General features: G+C 39.8%; 1 protein-coding gene across 1 annotated transcript; it reads right to left on the bottom strand.

The window, feature by feature from the left end:
• Window positions 1-14: 14 nt before the first annotated feature.
• Window positions 15-13,899, bottom strand: PHAX (phosphorylated adaptor for RNA export). The gene is made up of 5 exons (XM_061188106.1): window positions 13,340-13,899; window positions 11,085-11,698; window positions 8,878-8,998; window positions 6,463-6,546; window positions 15-1,258 (listed from the first exon to the last, which is right to left on the bottom strand). The coding sequence occupies exons 1-5, from the start codon at window positions 13,433-13,435 to the stop codon at window positions 989-991; spliced, it is 1,185 nt and encodes a 394-aa protein (XP_061044089.1). The 5' UTR covers window positions 13,436-13,899; the 3' UTR covers window positions 15-988.
• Window positions 13,900-17,834: the final 3,935 nt, after the last annotated feature.

Here is a 17,834-nt window from a genome sequence, read left to right as displayed (position 1 = left end):
AATTTTATTTTTGCATTCTTTATGAATAAAATGTAACCAATTACCATTTCCTTTTCTTTCCCTGCTTAGATACTTAGCTCCAACTTCAATGATCATGTATTTCAGAAACTACTGAAAGACTTCAAGTACACTGCTGCAAAGAATTGTTAATAATTGCTCCCTACATATTTTTGCTTAATCTATTTTGTAAACTGTAGTCAACTCCTGGAACATCTTAAGTAAACTACCTTTATTTCCTTAAATAAAAATGAATAATTTTAAACATCATGCAGATGAAACATTTTTAATACCTAACTTCCTTAACATAAGGTAAAACAGTCTTAGGCAGGCTGTCACTGGGAATTTTTTAAATGTCATGGTAATTATGCAGGTATGGATCATATTCAGTATTTAATATATGACCAAGGTAACTAATAAGAGGTCAAAAACAAAGTTAAAGTTAAGAACAGATATTTCTTTGAAAAGCTTCTGATGTTTATTTACTTCTGGACAAACAAGTGGGAAGAGCCACTAGTATAAACCTATTTTTAGTCTCTATTATTAAAACTGCTTAAGAGTTCTTAGAACACAGAAAAACTAAATTTGAATGCATTTGTAATAGCTTAACAATTTATGTCTTAGGATCTTTTAATGGAATGTTTGAAACCAATCATAAATCACTGCAAAGATAAATCAGAAAAAGAAAACAAACTTTTGAATGGCATGTTATATGACCTGGACAAAACTGATTACCAACTAGTAATGATTAGCACATGCAATAGATTGAGAAATTAAATCCTCTGCTATATACTTTTAAGTAGTTTGTCAGACATGAGAAAGTTTTAAATGTTCTTATTGCATTCATCTCCCACATATTCAATTTTATTTAAAACAAGACAACAGTTCTCTCCAGATTTTTGGGTTTATCAGTGCAAAGTAAAATAAAGCAATCTCAGTAGAAATGGTTTATTACAATGTTATCTTAGAAAGGCTTATTTCTCAAAATGTCCTAAAAGATGTCCAAATCATGAGAATGATCAACCTCAATGGCTTCCTCCGCATCCAACTTTGTTTCTCCGTGTCCTTCCTGTGATTCATCAAGAGAGGCCAGGGCCTCATTTGTGTCACTTGCAAAAGTCTCTCGTGATGTATCATCATCTTCTTGAAAATTTAGGCTTTTAATAGCTTGTTTCATCTTTTTCCCCAACACTTGTGTTCTTCTCTTCCTAGCAGCTTTTTTATTTTCATATTCCTTTTGATTTTCAATGTAGAAAATGTCCTACAATAAAGGAACAACTTTAGTAAACAAGAACTACCATTTATTAAAAGCCTGTTATAAGGCAGACTCTTTACATTATCTCCATTTTCCACAAAAAACAAACATTAGATTCACAATTGAACACAGAGTCCAAGATATTTAATAAATCCTCATTGCAAGTGGAGAGGATGAAGCTATGATTCAAACTCAGCCTAGTGTTAGGTCTAGGGTCCATGCTTATTCTACCATATACATCAATCTATAAAGGTTTTCTAAATAGAAATATACAGTAGGAGAATCATATTGTTTAGGATTTAAATAAAATATAATTTATCACAACAAAACAGAAGTCTTTGGTATAATAATTTACTAACTCTGAAATGTCATCATAACCACATGTGATTGCATATGCTAAGAAACTGGCCAGGCCCGAACTGTGTGACTAAGTATGATCATGTAACCTACACAATGCAAGAAAAATTCCAGCCCTTAAACACTGCTGTAATTAACATGTGAGACTGTAAATCTCTGCCAAAAACTTTTATCACAAGGCATAAAAATGATATAGTCAGCACTTGGATTCCAGGGTGCCAGAAAAAGGATTTTACAGCATGAAAATGAGAATCTTCTAGTACAGGGTTTTTCAAGTATGGCACTACTAAAACTGCAAGCCAAGGAATTCTTTGTGTAGCAGTCTGCTGTGTGCATTGCAGGATGTTTAGCAGCCTACCTGGCCTCTACCCACTAGCACACCCACCCCACCCCCAAACGGTGACAACCAAAAATACCTCTAGACATTGCCAAATGTCCTCTGAGAGGCAAAACTGCCAGTGAATGAGAACAGTTCAAGTAGAAAATACATTTCCATTAAAACACTACATGGAAAAACAAAATAACTTCTGGGAACCTTGATACAGATAGATAAATATAATTTTAGAGGGTACAAAAAAAAAAAAGGTCAGGGATCTAAAGAGAAGGCAAAAATGATGATGCTAATACAAAAAAGATTCAAAGATTTAAAAGAGAAGCTAGTACAGGCAGGACACACTTTTGACATCCTATCATATTCTAGGAAGTGACTCTTAAAAGCTGTAGCCAAGCCAGTTCCTATTACATTCTTAAAGTGCATAAAGTGCAAATCCCTTCTTGTTTATGAAAAACAATATGGAGGATGGTGAGATAAAGGGGGCCCTCTGCTTCGCTAAATAGTAAAAGCAGCACACAGAATTAGCAGAGGAAGGAGTAAGGAACCATGAAATGAATGCAATAAGGGAAAGCTTCAGAATATGAGAGCTTTCATGAAGAGAAGGAATAAAAGTATTTGCTAAAGAAAGGAGGACGGGGGTGGAGAAGGAGGGTAGTACATATGTGAGAAAAAAGTGCAGGAAGGACAAAAAGGGTGAATTCAGAGGAAAATGAGGCCAACTACCAATTCCTGAATGAGCACTTTTATGTGCCAGGCATTACATTGAGAACTTTACACAGGTGTGAACTCTTTCCATTCACACAAGAACCTTATGAGGTGGGGATTATCCTTGTTTTCAGATGAGGAAAGTGAGGCTCAAGATTAGAGCTAACAGGTAAAGGTATAAAGTCTAAACTCATAAGTGATTTCTTCAAATCCATATTCTTAAACCTTAAACCTTCGCAACAGTGTGATAATTCACAATTTTTTCAAGAGTCTACTTACCTTCAAGTGGAGCAATAGTAGAAGTATTTTCATTTTATATGGAAGCACATCCAAACATCTTGATAAAAACAATTCTAACTAGTACAACGCTTGGCAACATTAAATAAAATTATGAACTTCCCCTTTTCCCTCCAAATACGACAATCCTTATTAAAAAGGAATGTCATTCTCATGGGTTACGAATTTAAACAGAACAAACTGGGGAATGACCCAAAGAAATGTCTTTGTAGCATATTGTTAATGTTGTTACAACAAATGCAGACAACAGATAATCTGAGAGCAAATTTTTTTCTCCCATCCATATCTCTGTATAATTAACTCTGCAAGTTAAGAACCTGAAGTGTACACTATTTTCAGAGGGAGAACGTTATAGGTGGACTTAATTAACTTTTTTTTTTCTTTTAAACATAGTCAATTTTATTCTCCTTAAACCACAAAATAGAGTCTTTGGTTGCACAAACACCACTAGCTACAGTCTTGCCAGGAGGTCCCTGCTGGGGAGGGGGCGGTTAGTTGGCGGCCAGAACTCCTCCTGAGGGGGGTGGGGACCTCTTTAAAATGCTGAACTCCTGAGGGGGGGGACCTCTTTCAAATGCTGACAGCCAGCTGGCAGGGCCCCCACACCAAGTCGGGGGAAGCACCCCGACCCTGTAGGAGGGCACCGGGCCAGGCCCTGGCGCTGTAGCCACATGGCGCAGGAGCTGCTGCACAGCGCCACCTCTTCAGGGTCCGCGGCGCCTGGAGAGGGCCTGCCCAGAAGCACCACGGCCACCTCTCCATCCTCCTCCAGAAGACCGGGGCTCAGAGATGGTTCCGAGGACCTCAGCTCCTCAGCAAAAACTGGGGACAAGCGTCCCGGGGAGGTGCTGGTCTGGGGGTCGAGGTCTTCCCAGGGGGTCGGTGACGGGGTGGGCGTGGGCGAGGGGGCCTTGGCCAGGCACTCCAGGGGCCCCCGCTTCGCAAATTAACTTCTCACTATTCTTACTTTTTCTTTCTTCACAAACTTTGTATTCTCTAAAACAAATTATAAGGCCACATACCGAAACAAAATCAAATGAGAAAAAGTTGAAAACAAGCCCACTCAGTTCAGTTCTGGCTTCCAAGTTCTACAGACTGTGATTGTTAGCAATATAGTGACTAAAAGAATAATTTTAACACCATTATTTGGATGGCACATGAAATTAACTATAATAAAATTATATCTGCCTTAGGTTTTTCCCTCTAGTAACAAAGATAGTCAATCCATGCACATACAGAAAATTTGGCAAAAAAAACCCCCAGAAAAATCTTCAAAGCCAAAACATTTATAACCCCTCACAACAGACCAAATCATTAGTAACATTTTGGTGTTTTAACTGCCAGTCTATTGTCCCATGCCTCTTTTTCTTTATAAATTTGTACTTTGTCGTTTTAAAAAATTCAGTTATTATTGCATTTTCTAATTTTCTTAAAATTGCTTCACAAAAATAGAGGCTACAGGATAGTTGTTTTAAGAATGTCCCTATTAGTCAACATTCCCCTATTATTAGATACTACAAACGTTTCTACTGTTTATTATAATGCAATGTTTCTGGTTGTTTTAAGATAAAAATCTACTAACATTAAATCCCCTTCTCCACAATGAGTTAGAAGAAATGAATTTCAAAGATAGGTGATTCAGTGAAAGCAGCATGCGTTTGAAGTCAGAGTCCTTCCTGTGTGATCTCAGACCTATCCTTTTTATTGCTCTGCATTTGCATATCAGGGTAATACCCAATGATAGACAGTGCCAGGCTGACGGTGAATAAATGTTATTTTCGTCTCTCCCGCTTCTGGAAATTGTCCAAGTTTAGTTAACAAACAGCTTTTCTAGACATCATTTTATTCAACTCCTTTATAGCAATATTAAATAGGCAGGGCACATATTGAAGTCCTCACTTTATAGATGAGAAAATCAAGGCTGAGGGAGAGTAAGCAATCTGCTCATAGTCATATAATCACTAAATGGCAAAATTAAGATTAAAACCTAGATTTTGAATCTTAGAGAATTCTTTTCATCACATCATGCTATATCTTTGAAAAGAGTGACATTTTGCTATCAAACAAAGACCCAAGAAGAATGTTCCTTCTAAGTACACACTATGATCAGGGGTTATATTGAGGGAGGAGGGAGAACATCATTAAGGTATAAGCTCTGTTCTACCACTCAAAAGTTGCATTCCCAAGGAAATTCACATTGTTAGAAATTTATTATCAAAATAATTGTTCCAATGAGGAAAAAAAGTAGTTACAGAGTAGAGATTTCAAATGTGCGACAACAGTAACACTTCCTGTAGGAATTTCAGTAACAGATTTTTAAAAAAATGACTAAAAGTGAATAGCCAGAAAAAAGAAAAGCATTGAGCAGATGTAAAATATGCTCACATGTAGCATCAGCTCAAGAGAAAAGGTTTTTATTTTTCTGTCATCATTAGCATTACATTAGTACGGCTAAAGCACATTCCTATGACCTTTATCACCCACTGTTACAATAAAGAGAATACAAAATTTCTCAAATGTTATAACTGTGTTGCATGTGTACCACCTCCTTCCTATGCAAGAAGACAGTTCTCAATTTTGATCACATGTGCTAAATGCGAGTCATGTTCCTTAATTAACAAATTAAAAGGTGACTAAATTCTTAGCTGTGAAAAACCCACAGTGTATAAGATTTCCCATATGACATTCTGGTTATACAAAAATGATACTAAAATGCCCGGCTTCCAGTTTGTAAGAAATATAGGAGATAGAGGAATAAACAAAACAAATGCGTGAGCAGACAACAGAATGTGGTATATTCTATAAGAGAGCCATACTGGACTCATCAAAAGGTCTAAATCATGGAGAAAAATGTAGGATTAAAAAGATCAAAAGAGATATAACAAATGGGATATGGAAATCTAGATAGGATCCTGATTTGGGGAGGAAAAAAGCTAGAAAATACATTCTTGGGACAATTCAGGAAATTAGAACAAGGGCTAGATAGGTACTGGGATGATGCTATGAAACTGTTATTTTTCTTAGGTGTGGCTGTGTAGGATATTGTCATTATTGGGAGATGCTTGTTGAAATAATTAGGGCTGAATGTCATGATGTTTGCTCCTTATTTCCCAACGGTCCAGAAAAAAAATTGTATAGGTAAAGTAAGAATGTCAAAATGTTAACCACCCCTGAACCTAGGTGAAGGATATATGGGTATTCATCCTGTTGTTTTTTCATCTATTCCACGTTTGAAATTTTTCATTAATAAAAAGTTGTAGGAGTAAAAAAAAATAATTACATGCTAAGAGACCAGGAAAAATTGCCATAAAAGAAATCTTGACCTTGGCTCTGAAAGGGAAGAAAATGAGGCAGCAGAGCTTTACCAAAGGCACAAGGTTTACTTGAAAAAAGACAATGAAAAATTGGTCAGTACAAGGCAGAGCAGGTAATAGAGATCAGTAGAAAATGGAGCTAGAGGCTGAGTGGGAGTTAAATTATGATGGATCTTAAAAGTCAAGGACATTATTGTTTCTACCTTAATTTGTTCCTCACTGATACTAGGAGTGTTCTTCAGGAGATTCAGGAAAACTCCACCTGGTGTTCTTCTTCGACTACCATTCTACAAAAAGGAACAGAAAAATTATACTGTGAAGACTCTTCCAGTGAACGGTCAAAGCAACTTTTAGAGACATTCCTAAGGAGCTATTAAGGTCTACAGTACCACTCCAGTTTAACTACAGTGTCCTTCTCTCCTCTCCATACTTCCATTTGCTCTATTTCTTTTCCCACGGCATGTATCACTTCCTAGCATACTTGAAGATACTACATTTATTCTTTACAGACTGTTTCCCTCCCACCCCCTACTACAACATAAGCTTCCTGTGTCTAGAACAGTGCCTGGCACACAGCAATAAATAACTGTACAAGGAAAGAATGCATGCACCAAAAGAAAGTGAATTTGGACTTGCATCTTCCCAACATTCAGTAGATTTCCATTAGCTCACTGGTTTTATTACTACAGTATTATTACTACAGTATTAAAATTTTGATATAGGGAATTCTCTGGCAGTCCAGTGGTTAGGACTTGGCGGTTTCACTGCAGGGGGCCTGGATTTGATCCCTGGTTGGCAAACTAGTATTCCACAAGCTGCGTGGCACAGCAAGAAATTAAAAAAAAAATTTTTTTTAAAGGAAAATATCGATATAATCTATAACTTCGTGCTCAACTGAATGAAAATCTAGGTACCTTAAACAGTGACACAAACAGGGATGCCAGTACATTCATGATTATTATAATTTGTTTTGTTGTTAACTTCTGGAACCAATGTTCACAGGCTGTTTCCTCACCCAGTGCTATCACTTCTAACTGATTTCTTTTCTCTCCATTTCCACAGTACAATATTTAGTCTCTTGTGATGTTATTATTCAAATTCATGAGGAACAAATAAGAAGGAAGCCATTCAATCTTCATCCTCACCCTGTGCTGAAAGCTCAATTAAATGAGATCTGCAAAACCATTCATTCTATGGGATAAACTGCTACTGCTTGTGATCTGGTCCCAACCAGACAAGTGCTCTTTATGCCATTCTGGAGCAATTAAGTATTTTTAAACTGTTTTTTCATTTTTGCTTCCTCAACCCCAGAAGCCTCTTTAGACATTTTTCCTATTCACTCCTACCACCCATGAAATTTTAATACTCACAGATATTCTTTATATTTATCTGTGCTTTTTACATAACAAGAATTTTGGTTTTTTTATTCCCAAGAATGCATGAATTAAATGAACCAAAAGTAACATTTCTTTTTTTTTAAAATAAATTTATTTATTTATTTATGGCTGCATTGGGTCTTCATTGCTGCGTGCGGGCTTTCTCTAGTTGCAGCGAGCAGGGGCTACTCTTTGTGGTGGTGCGCAGGCTTCTCATTGTGGTGGCTTCTCTCGTTGCAGAGCACGGGCTCTACGGGACGTGGGCTTCAGTCCTTGTGGCACACGGGCTTAGTTGCTCTGCAGCATGTGGGATCTTCCCGGACCAGGGCTCGAACCTGTGTCCCCTGCATTAGCAGGCAGATTCTTAACCACTGAGCCACCAGGGAAGCCCCAAAAGTAACATTTCTGTTCACCACCACTAACTAAATTCTGGGCACTGTGATAAGTACTTTATATGTATTATCTCATTTAATCCTTATAATAGAGGATTAATCCCATTTTATAGCTAAGACTGAGGTCTGAGAAGTATCAATAATTTAGCCAAATGTCACATCTAGTAAGCTGTACACCCAAAATTCAAAACAAGGCACCCCAAATTCCAAAACCCATATTATCAAAATCTGAGCTTCCAGTTCCCCCCTCCAGACCTTTTTCTTAAAATTTCAGCCTTAATGAATCCTATAAGAGATCTGTTGTTGACTGCACACTAACAGGCTACAATTTAGGTATATATTTTTATAAGTAAAGTATTAATTGCAAAAACTGACCATACTGAATTAAAAAAAATTTTTTTTATAAATTTGTTTTTTATTTATTTTTATTTTTGGCTGCGTTGGGTCTTTGCTACTGTGTGCGGGCTTTCTCTAGTTGCAGCGAGCGGGGGCTACTCTTTGTTGTGGTGTGCAGGCTTCTCATTGTGGTGGCTTCTCTTGTTGCAGAGCACAGGCTCTAGGCACGTGGGCTTCAGTAGTTGTGGTGCATAGGCTTAGTTGCTCTGCAGCATGTGGGATCTTCCCGGACCAGGGCTCGAACCCTTGCCCCCTGCATTGGCAGGCGGATTCTTAACCACTGCGCCACCAGGGAAGCCCTGAATTTTTAAATTATTAATGAAGGTTTTTTAAAGTCTGAAACACACTGTAATAATTTATAAATAAGAGAACCAACAATCAGAGACAAGGGCATTTTATTAAAAAATCAAATGAAATAATACAAAACCAGAAAGAATGAAGCAGTTAGTCTTACCATTATAAAAAGGCCACCATTTTGTTCAACTTCAGCAGTTTCCATCAGAAGTTCAATTGCCTTTTTGTTCCCAATTATCCTCACTACTCGGGCTATCAAATCTTTCTTTGGTTCCTGCAACCTGATGAGGAACAAATGAAGTAATATTAAACTCTTTATTTGTTGCATAAAGTTGAGGAAATCTACCTTAGTCTCCAATTTAGTTCCTAGCTAGAATTAACTTCTCATTCTAATAACATTGGCTTTCCGAAATCCCCAATATTTAACCTTGGAATCACTGACATGGAAACATTCCTATCTTGGGTCACCCAAGGAGATCGTACCCTCAAGGTTCCAACTCAAGTCTCATAACTGGCATCTTCACTTTGCCTTATTGGATTATGGCATATTTCACAAGAAATATGCACACATAGCAAGGGGAATGCAAGCCTAAAAGCAAAAGAAGATACGACCAGTCTACTCTCATCAAAACAAATAACAAACATACACCAGGCTTTCTAAAAGTTAGCTCTCCTAACTCTAGAGATGTCTAAGAGCTTTAAAATGGATTGGATTTTTCCCTCATGGGCTCCCTGCCTCAGAACAAGGAAATAGCTAATATTTACCAAAGGCTTATTATGGGATAAGCACAATCCTAAGAACTATATATGCATTATACGTTAATTCTCTCAACAACCTTATGAAGCAGATATTATTATTTTCATTTTACCACTGAGAGGTAAAAACACAGGGAGCCTAAGTAGGTAGCACTTCTGACATCAGAGCCCATACTCCATAGAGATGAAGGAGCATTAATATTACAGAAGTCTTACCAGTTCCCTAACCAGCCCTGGCTTCTTTTGTTTCTTCTCTGTTGTGGAAAGAGCAGTAGACTAGGAACAAAGGGGCTAGACTTTAGTTCCAGGTCTGACACTTATTAAATTTGTGACTTTGAGCAAGCCACACAACTACTGGGCCTCAGTTTCCTATTTGTAAAGTGAAGGCTTTGGTTTACAAAATCTCTAAGTTCCTTTCCAGCACTCAAATTCCAAACTCCCTCAGTATTTAAAAAAAAATCCAGTACGAGTATTGACAGGCTTGCCTGGAAAGTAAATACTTGTTTTCCTACTAGCTATATTACTCTTGAACCTTACCTGTTTTCAGATTTGTGACACTGTTTGCTAGTGATTTAGAGCTAATAAAAAGTAAACAAAATTTCAACTTTTTATTTATTTATTTATTGACCTCACCGAGCGGCTTGCAGGATCTTAGTTCACCGACCAGGGATCAAACCCGGGCCCATGGCAAAGAAAGTGCCAAGTCCTAACCGCTGTACTGCCAGGGAATTCCCAAAATTTTAACTTTTAATATTTCTTGTTAAAAATACATGAAATGTAAATTTACCATACATCAAGCAACTCTACTCCTATTTATCCAAAAGAAATGAAAATCTGTGTCCAAAGATGTGTACGTGAAAGTTCATAACAGCATTATTCATAATTTCCCAAAAGGGTAACAGCCGATATGGATGTGTGCGTGCATATGCGTGTGCATGTAAATAAATAAACTGTTGATTCCTGCTACAACATGGACGAATCTGAAAAACACTGCAGTAAGTGAAAATAGCCAGGCACAAGAGACCACATATTGTGATTCCATTAACATGAAATTTCCAAAAATGCAAATTGATAGCAACAGAAAGTAGATTAGCAGTTACATGGGAATAGGAACAGGAACAAAGTTTAAATGGGCACATGGTATGAGGGATCTTATAGGGTGATGGAAATGTTTTAAAAGTGCTTTATGGTAATGGTTGTACAACTGATAAACTTACTAAAAAAATCAACACTTGAAATGGATGAATTTTACCACATGTATACCATGCCTCGATAAAGTAAAAAAAAAAAAAAAATCATGAATGCTTGAGAGCACTCCAAAAAACCCACGTGATTTAAAAGGATATGTTTTTACCTGAAGAGTTCTATAGCACTAAATGGAAAGAGTTGCTCAAAAGTTCATAAAAATCTGCAAAATTATTCTATCAGGTCTGCCCAAATTTAAGAACACCCAGCTATATTCATATAACCACATAAGCCTAGAGTTCATGCCTTGAATTTAAAAATTTCAAAAAGGAACACCATCGTCAGTGTATTTGGAATCTGTGTTATTTCTCATAAATGGAAGGCAGTTGGTCAAGTGCTCACTTGTAGACAAATCTAAATGCTCACCTGAAAGAAATTTCATCAGCCACTTTCTCTTGAGAATCGTCCTCTGTGATCTCATATCGGCCTTTATAGTTCATTTCTAGTCTGTCTCCTAATCTGTCTTTGACAGGTCGTTTCCTTTTGAGATGACCTTGCCCATTTTCCTCCTCCTTTGATCCCGTTTTTTTGCCACCATGCATATATTCATCTAGCTCTTTGTCTAATTCTTTTGTATGCTCTTGGGATTCCCTCTTAAGTTTCTTAGCAAGCAAATAATTGTACGTCTCGGATTCCCTGCTTTTGTCAATACTGCCCTCCATTCCCAAGATACCAAGTTCAGTGGCCACTGCATCTTGATTCTGTTCCTGCAGCACAGCACCCCATATGTTGTTAACCTTCTTCCCTCCAGCAATAGGCGGTTTCTGGCTGCTCTGGCCAAACTGAAAAGGCTCTGGTTTGGGAGGAGTGTTAAAACATTTTTGTCGTTTGCGTTTCCAGAGAGAGCTATCATCATCTGAATCCGAAAAACTCTCCTCACTTGAATCCACACTTTTAACAGTCCGATAATGTGATACCGGAGCACACACTGTTGCAGTACTCTGGAAGGGCCTCACTGCACAGTCCCCACCTAGTGCTTTCTGCAAGTGAAAGAAAATACAATCAATTCCATAAAACACATTAACTCCACACACCATGTGCTTTTTAAAAAATTATTTAGGGATTCAGCTGGACCATTCTGAAGCAGAAATGATCTTCAAAGATCTCTGAAACCAACTGAGTCCCTGCATTTCTAAAGGTCTACATGGAATTTCCTTTTTTTTTTCCTTTTTTTTGGCCGCGCCGTGCGGCTTACAGGATCCCTGATCCCTGACCAGGGATCGAACCTGGGAGGGCAGTGAAAGTGCCAAATTCTAACCACTAGACCACCAGGGAACTCCCTGGAATTTCCATTTTAAAAGCCACAAATTCATATTTCTACATAGCTAATGCAGCACTTAGTTCTAAGACCCCTTTTAAAAAATTACCAAAGCTTTTAATTCTCACCTTTAGAAGATTTTCAATCTTTTCAGTTATTGTCAGAATGTTTGAAAATGACATACACGATAATTGTTACCAGCACTTAAAACAGAACTTGTTTTCTTCCTTTCCAAAGATGCCTGCCATGCAATTACATCAACTGCCTTTATATGGTTTTGTGACTATGTTCCTTTTAGACTAGACAGTAAACTCCTATGTGTAGGAATCTCCGACAAATTACTTTTAAAACTGCAGAGTCCGTGGCATTAAGTTTACCAAGTCATGGGTCAATCTATGTAAAACAAACTGAAAGAGACTGAAAAACAAAATATTTTGGTACCGATTTCCTAAGAAATTTCTATGCAAAAGGAATCACCTTTGGTTTTTCAACTAAACATTAAACAAAGTATTTGTTACGTTCCTAATATGTGCTAGAAATCGGGGTGGGGTATTTTAAGTCTGGAAGGTAAGTCTTCCTATTTTGAAATAATAATGGCACTAACGCTTGTCAGCCATTACTCAGGCTCCACTGAATCCTTACAGCTACCCTATTACTGTCGTACTATTATCATTCCTATTCTAAGATGGGGGCACCAGGCTAAATACCCTGTCACAGGTCACACAGTGGCGGCGCCAGGATTCGAACGCGGGTAGCCTGGCACTAAAGCCTTCTCAAAATAGCGTGCTACTTAGTAGGGCGGCCAAGACAAACGCCTATTTAGAAACCTGGGAAGCTAACACAAAACCCAGTGCCACATTATGGCATGACGAAGCTAGGTTCCAGGGGAATATGGAAGACCAGGCCTCTGAGCAAGTGATGAACTTCTTCCCTAGTCCTCACTCCCTTTCTGCTCAGCGTGCACATGAGCGCCACAGGCTGTTTGCGGGCCGACGTCCCCAGGTTCTACATTTTCGGCAAAAAAATGCCCTTCCCCGTCTCCGGTGCTCCGCTCCTCGTTTTCTAAATCTACGGGGAAGAGACAGCCGCAAGCCCGCCTCCGGGAGGCAGCCCGCCTCGCGGGCCCCGCTTCGCAGCGAGACGCCGGGCTAGGTTCGTACGGCCTCCTACCCCGGCAGCCTCCCCCGCTCCTCGCGCCGGGCCGCGGGACGCCCGCCCGCCCTTCACCCTCCCCGCCCGCCCTTCACCCTCCCCGCCGCGCCGGCTCGCGCGCCGGGCCCGGGGACGCCCGCCCCTCATCGCAGCCCGGGCTCCACGCTCCGCGCTCCCGGCCCAGAGTCACCCGCCCCCCCTCCGCACTCACCGGCACCTGCAGCGGCCTGTCGCTTGGTGCCACCGTCATGTCGGAATCCGAGTCAGAAAGCTGCCCATCTTCCATGTCGCCTGCCTCCTGCGCCATCTTCCCGCGGCGCGGCGCGGCGCGGCACGGCGCAGCGGGCCGAGAGGGCACTTCCGGCGGGGCGGCGGGCTGGTCCGACTGGCTGTGACTGGTCGGGCGCCCCCGCGAGGGGGTTGCTTCCGCCCCGGCGGCAGGTGGACCCAGACGCCTGGGTCGAGGCTCGCAGATGTTGCGTCATCATTGCAACCCGCTCGCTTAACGCTACTCTGGGTGAATGAGTCCTCTGCTGCCCCAGCACTCTGGCGCGTTCCCTACCGACCTGTTTCCGGCAAACCTAAAGATGCGCACGGATGGCGGCCATGAGGGATTCCTCCCTCGGCCTCACAACCCTCGCCTGGATGCTCTGGACAGGCCTTCCTGCTTCCATTCTTGCCCTTCTGCGATCCACCCTGCATGTAGCTTCCTGGGGAGCCTTCCAGACGGGACGTGAGGTCACCGCCCTGCTCAGACCTTCCAGGGCTTTCCTCCGCGCGATAAGGCTTGAGTTCTCAGCACGGCCAGCAGGGCTGCGGCTGTGTGCCTCTGTCTGGTATCCCCCTCCGGCTCTCCAGCCACGCTGGCGCTGCTCACGTTGTTCCTCAGGCACCCTTTGTCCTTTCCCGGCCCAAGGGCTTTGCAGTTGCTGTTCCCTCTGCCTGGCAGACTCTCCAACACCCCGACACCCCATTCTTGCACAGGTTATGCTGTCTCATGATTCAGGATTCTGATTAAATGCCACCTTCTCAGAGAGGTCTTCTTCAACCACCCTCACTAAAACAGGGTCTCTCCTGTCACTCTCAAACCCTTTTTTTTCCCTCATGGCATCAATAGTCATATGTGTATTTTTAAAATTTTTTGTCCGAGTTCCCCACTAAAATGTCAGTTTTATTCACTGTTGTTTCTATCTGCGTACATACATGACTTCTTGTGTGCAAAGATGGTCAAGAAATATTTGATTTTTTTTTTTTTTTTTTTTTTGCGTAAAGGGGATCTTGTTATTTGTACCTTTTCCTATTCTGCAATCTACTTTAAAAAAGAAACAATATTGGGGTCCAGTGGTTGGGACTCCGCGCTTCCACTGCTGGAGGCTGGGTTCGATCCCTGGTCTGGAGATAAAATCCTCCAAGCCGCGAGGCGCGGCCAAAAAAAAACAATATAGCAGTTTATCTGGACACCTTTCTATACCGGAATATAAAGATCTAGCTCCTTCTTTTTAATAACTCCCTAGTTTTCCATTGCATGAAGGTAGCCTCATTTTTTAGTGTCTGATGGTGTGTTTTGCAATGAACATGTCTTTTTACAAACTTGTTTTATTATTTCCTTAGGATATGTCTCTAGACTGTATGAAAAAAATGAATTTAGATTTTTGAAATGTGAATTTAATACCTATACAGAAATTTAGAAGTCACCTGGTCCAATTTATTTTGACAACTGAAGAGAGTTTACACAGCTAAGCTATTGAAGACCTGCATCTTGATTCCAGGTCTCCTAATTCGTAGACAGCTTTATTATTGTACCTTTTCTGCATAGAATTACAATCCCCCTACAATTGATTTTTGTGCGTGGTGTGAGGTAGGAGTGCATTTTCATGTTATTATTAACATTTTACTATGTGGTATGGGAGGCAGCTAAACACCATGGAATGCACAGAACAGCCCCTCACACTAAAGGCATTCTCCAGTGTTTTCCACCAGAAGTTTTAGAGCTTTAGTTCTTACCTTTAGGCCTATGGTCCATTTTGACTTAATTCTTATATCTAGCGTGAAGTAAAAGTCAAGGTTCCTTTTTTTGTGTGTGCCTGAATATCCAAATAATATAGCACTATTGTTGAAAAGACTATTCTTTCTCCCTTGAATTTCTTTGACACCTTCATTGAAAATCGACTATATATATGAAGGTTTATTTTTGAGTACCCTATTCTGTTCCATTGATCTTTATGTCTATCTTTACACCAATGTGACACATTCTTGATTACTGTAGCTTTATAACAATTGTAAAATTGTTATAATAATTGTTAAAATTAAGTAATGTAAATTTGTTCTTTTTTTTTCCAGAACTGTTTTGGCTATTCTAGATCCTTTGCCCTTCCATTTAAACTTTAGACTCTGCTTGCCAATTCTGGTATTTTGGTTGGGATTGCATTGAATCTACAGTTTAATTTGGACATTGGGGAGACTATCTTAGCCTGATGCCATTGAATGCAGGAATCATATACTGCTAATCAATAACTCTTCTTCTTCTAAATTCTGAGCTCCTAAACCACTAGATAGGTAGTATGTACCCTGGGAGAGAATGCAGTGATTAGAGGATGTGAACGGTTGGTCCTTTCTGAGAATAATTTTTCCCATAAAGTAATAAGCCAGCATTTTAGTTGCAGCATCATTTTTTGGTTAGCTTGATTAATATGAGCCTGCCCAGAGCAATAGTTAGTGTCATTCACTCATGCCCTGATAAATCAGATTCTGAGTTTACAATAATGAAATTTTATCCTTGGTGATTTCTCCAATTTACTGCTGCCTTGGGGCAAGCATGCATTATCAGATCAAATCCCTCCGCCTTCTGGCCAGCTATTGTTGAAGAACAAAGACAGCTAGTGTTCATGAAGACTTCCCAAGCACAGGTCATTTGTGCTTATGCTGTGACTCCAAAGTCTTTGTTATAACCACCCTATGATGCCTTTGATAAGTCATTTGAAAAGCAGAATTGGCCGTTTGCTAACTTCTCCACTTTATTCATAGAGAATTGGTTCAAGGTGTCCTGACTTTAATCAGTACATTTAAATTTCTATAGGGCTTTGCAGTTTTTATATATACTTTCATGTACGATCCATTTAATTCTTTTTCAAGTGGGAAATATGCTTTCATATGACTCATTTAATTCTATCTCTTCTTGCTTTGCCCCATCAAAATTCATCGTTGGTGGTTTTTCCTGACCTCCTATTGGCAGGCTAAGTGAGTTTTGAAAAAAGAAGGTAGAAGAGAGATGCAATCCCTGTTTTCCATATAGGCAGTTGCTGGTGTCTATCATCCCAGAACTGGTTTAGAGAGACAGCCATGAACCTCTCTTCTTAGTGAAGAGAAGAAAGTTAACATTCCTTGAGAGCATTATGTGTTGCTTCTAAAATTTAGTGCATCTGTAAATGCCTTTTCATTTTTGGAATCAAATGGAGGGGAAGAGAATGGAAGGATGTGGTGTTGGGTTACGTGTACAAAGAATCTTACTGGCAGCCCAGAAAGTGAGGAGAATTAAATTCTCCATTAAAATGTTTGGGAATTAAAATGAAGGAAATTAGTTCTTCAGTCCTAGGGGTGGATGGAAAACAGTAGCTGGGTTGTTGATAGAGATTACCAATGCTGGACAGGGTATCCTTGCTTTCTACTGCCGAGGTGTGTTTATAGTTTCATTTTTTCATTGATATAAATGTATGTGAGCCTGGTAGGATGCTGGGAATTGTGGAGCCATGCAAGGATGAGTCAGAGATGGTCCTTGCCTTAATGGGGAAAAATATAACATTTTCAAGTGGAAGCATCATTCAGGTATCTCCAGCACTTAACTACAGTTTCTGGTAGGTGCTTGATACATGCCGATTTCAACATGGTTTGTTGAAATCATTTGTGTCATAAGGATGGAACAGATAAAGCTCAAGCATGAATGCAGAGATGGAAGGAAGGGTTTTACAGGTAGAGAGAACAGCAAGGGCAAAGACACAGAGGAAAACACAGGCTTTGTATAGAAACATACAATGACTGTCTGGTTGCAGTGCGGAAGGCCAAAAGGCAAGTCCACTTGGAATCACTGAGACACCTTATTAATTCAATTGATTTGAGAGTGTGTATATATTTTTAACTCATGCCCAAATCATGCTGATTGAGATGGTGCTATTTCCCTTATATAGAGTAAGCCCAGTTATTGTGGAATTAGATGGAAGATGGGATGGTGGAGGGGTGGGGTGGGGGTGGAAAGAATATTGCAGGAAGAGGTGGGATGAATTGGGAGATTGGGATTGACATATATACACTAATATGTGTAAAATAGATAGCTAATGAGAACCTGCAGTAAAAAAAAAAAAAAAAAAGTAACCACACCCCCCCCCCCAAAAATATTGCAGGAAGATAGAAGAAATGGAGAATAAAGGAAATTGATCAAAACTGTCTTTGTTCCTCAAAAGGAAGAATATACCCAGGCAGGATATTTAAAGGGAAATACCACAATTTAATATTTTTCATTCTTTAAAAAACTCTAATTTATAATTTAACAAAGTGGCAAAAACAAAAAATCCTCTCTCCTCCACCAAAAACCCTCCTCCTTTGGCTACTCCAGGAAACAGCGGTCACCATCACTTTGGGAACTGGTTAGAAATACCGACCCTCAACTTACCTCAACATAATAAAGGCCATATATGACAAACCCACAGCCAACA

The sequence above is a fragment of the Eubalaena glacialis genome, chromosome 4 (genome assembly GCF_028564815.1).
Source record: "Eubalaena glacialis isolate mEubGla1 chromosome 4, mEubGla1.1.hap2.+ XY, whole genome shotgun sequence".
Classification (NCBI taxonomy): domain Eukaryota; kingdom Metazoa; phylum Chordata; class Mammalia; order Artiodactyla; family Balaenidae; genus Eubalaena; species Eubalaena glacialis.
This window is presented reverse-complemented; position numbering and strand designations above follow the sequence as displayed.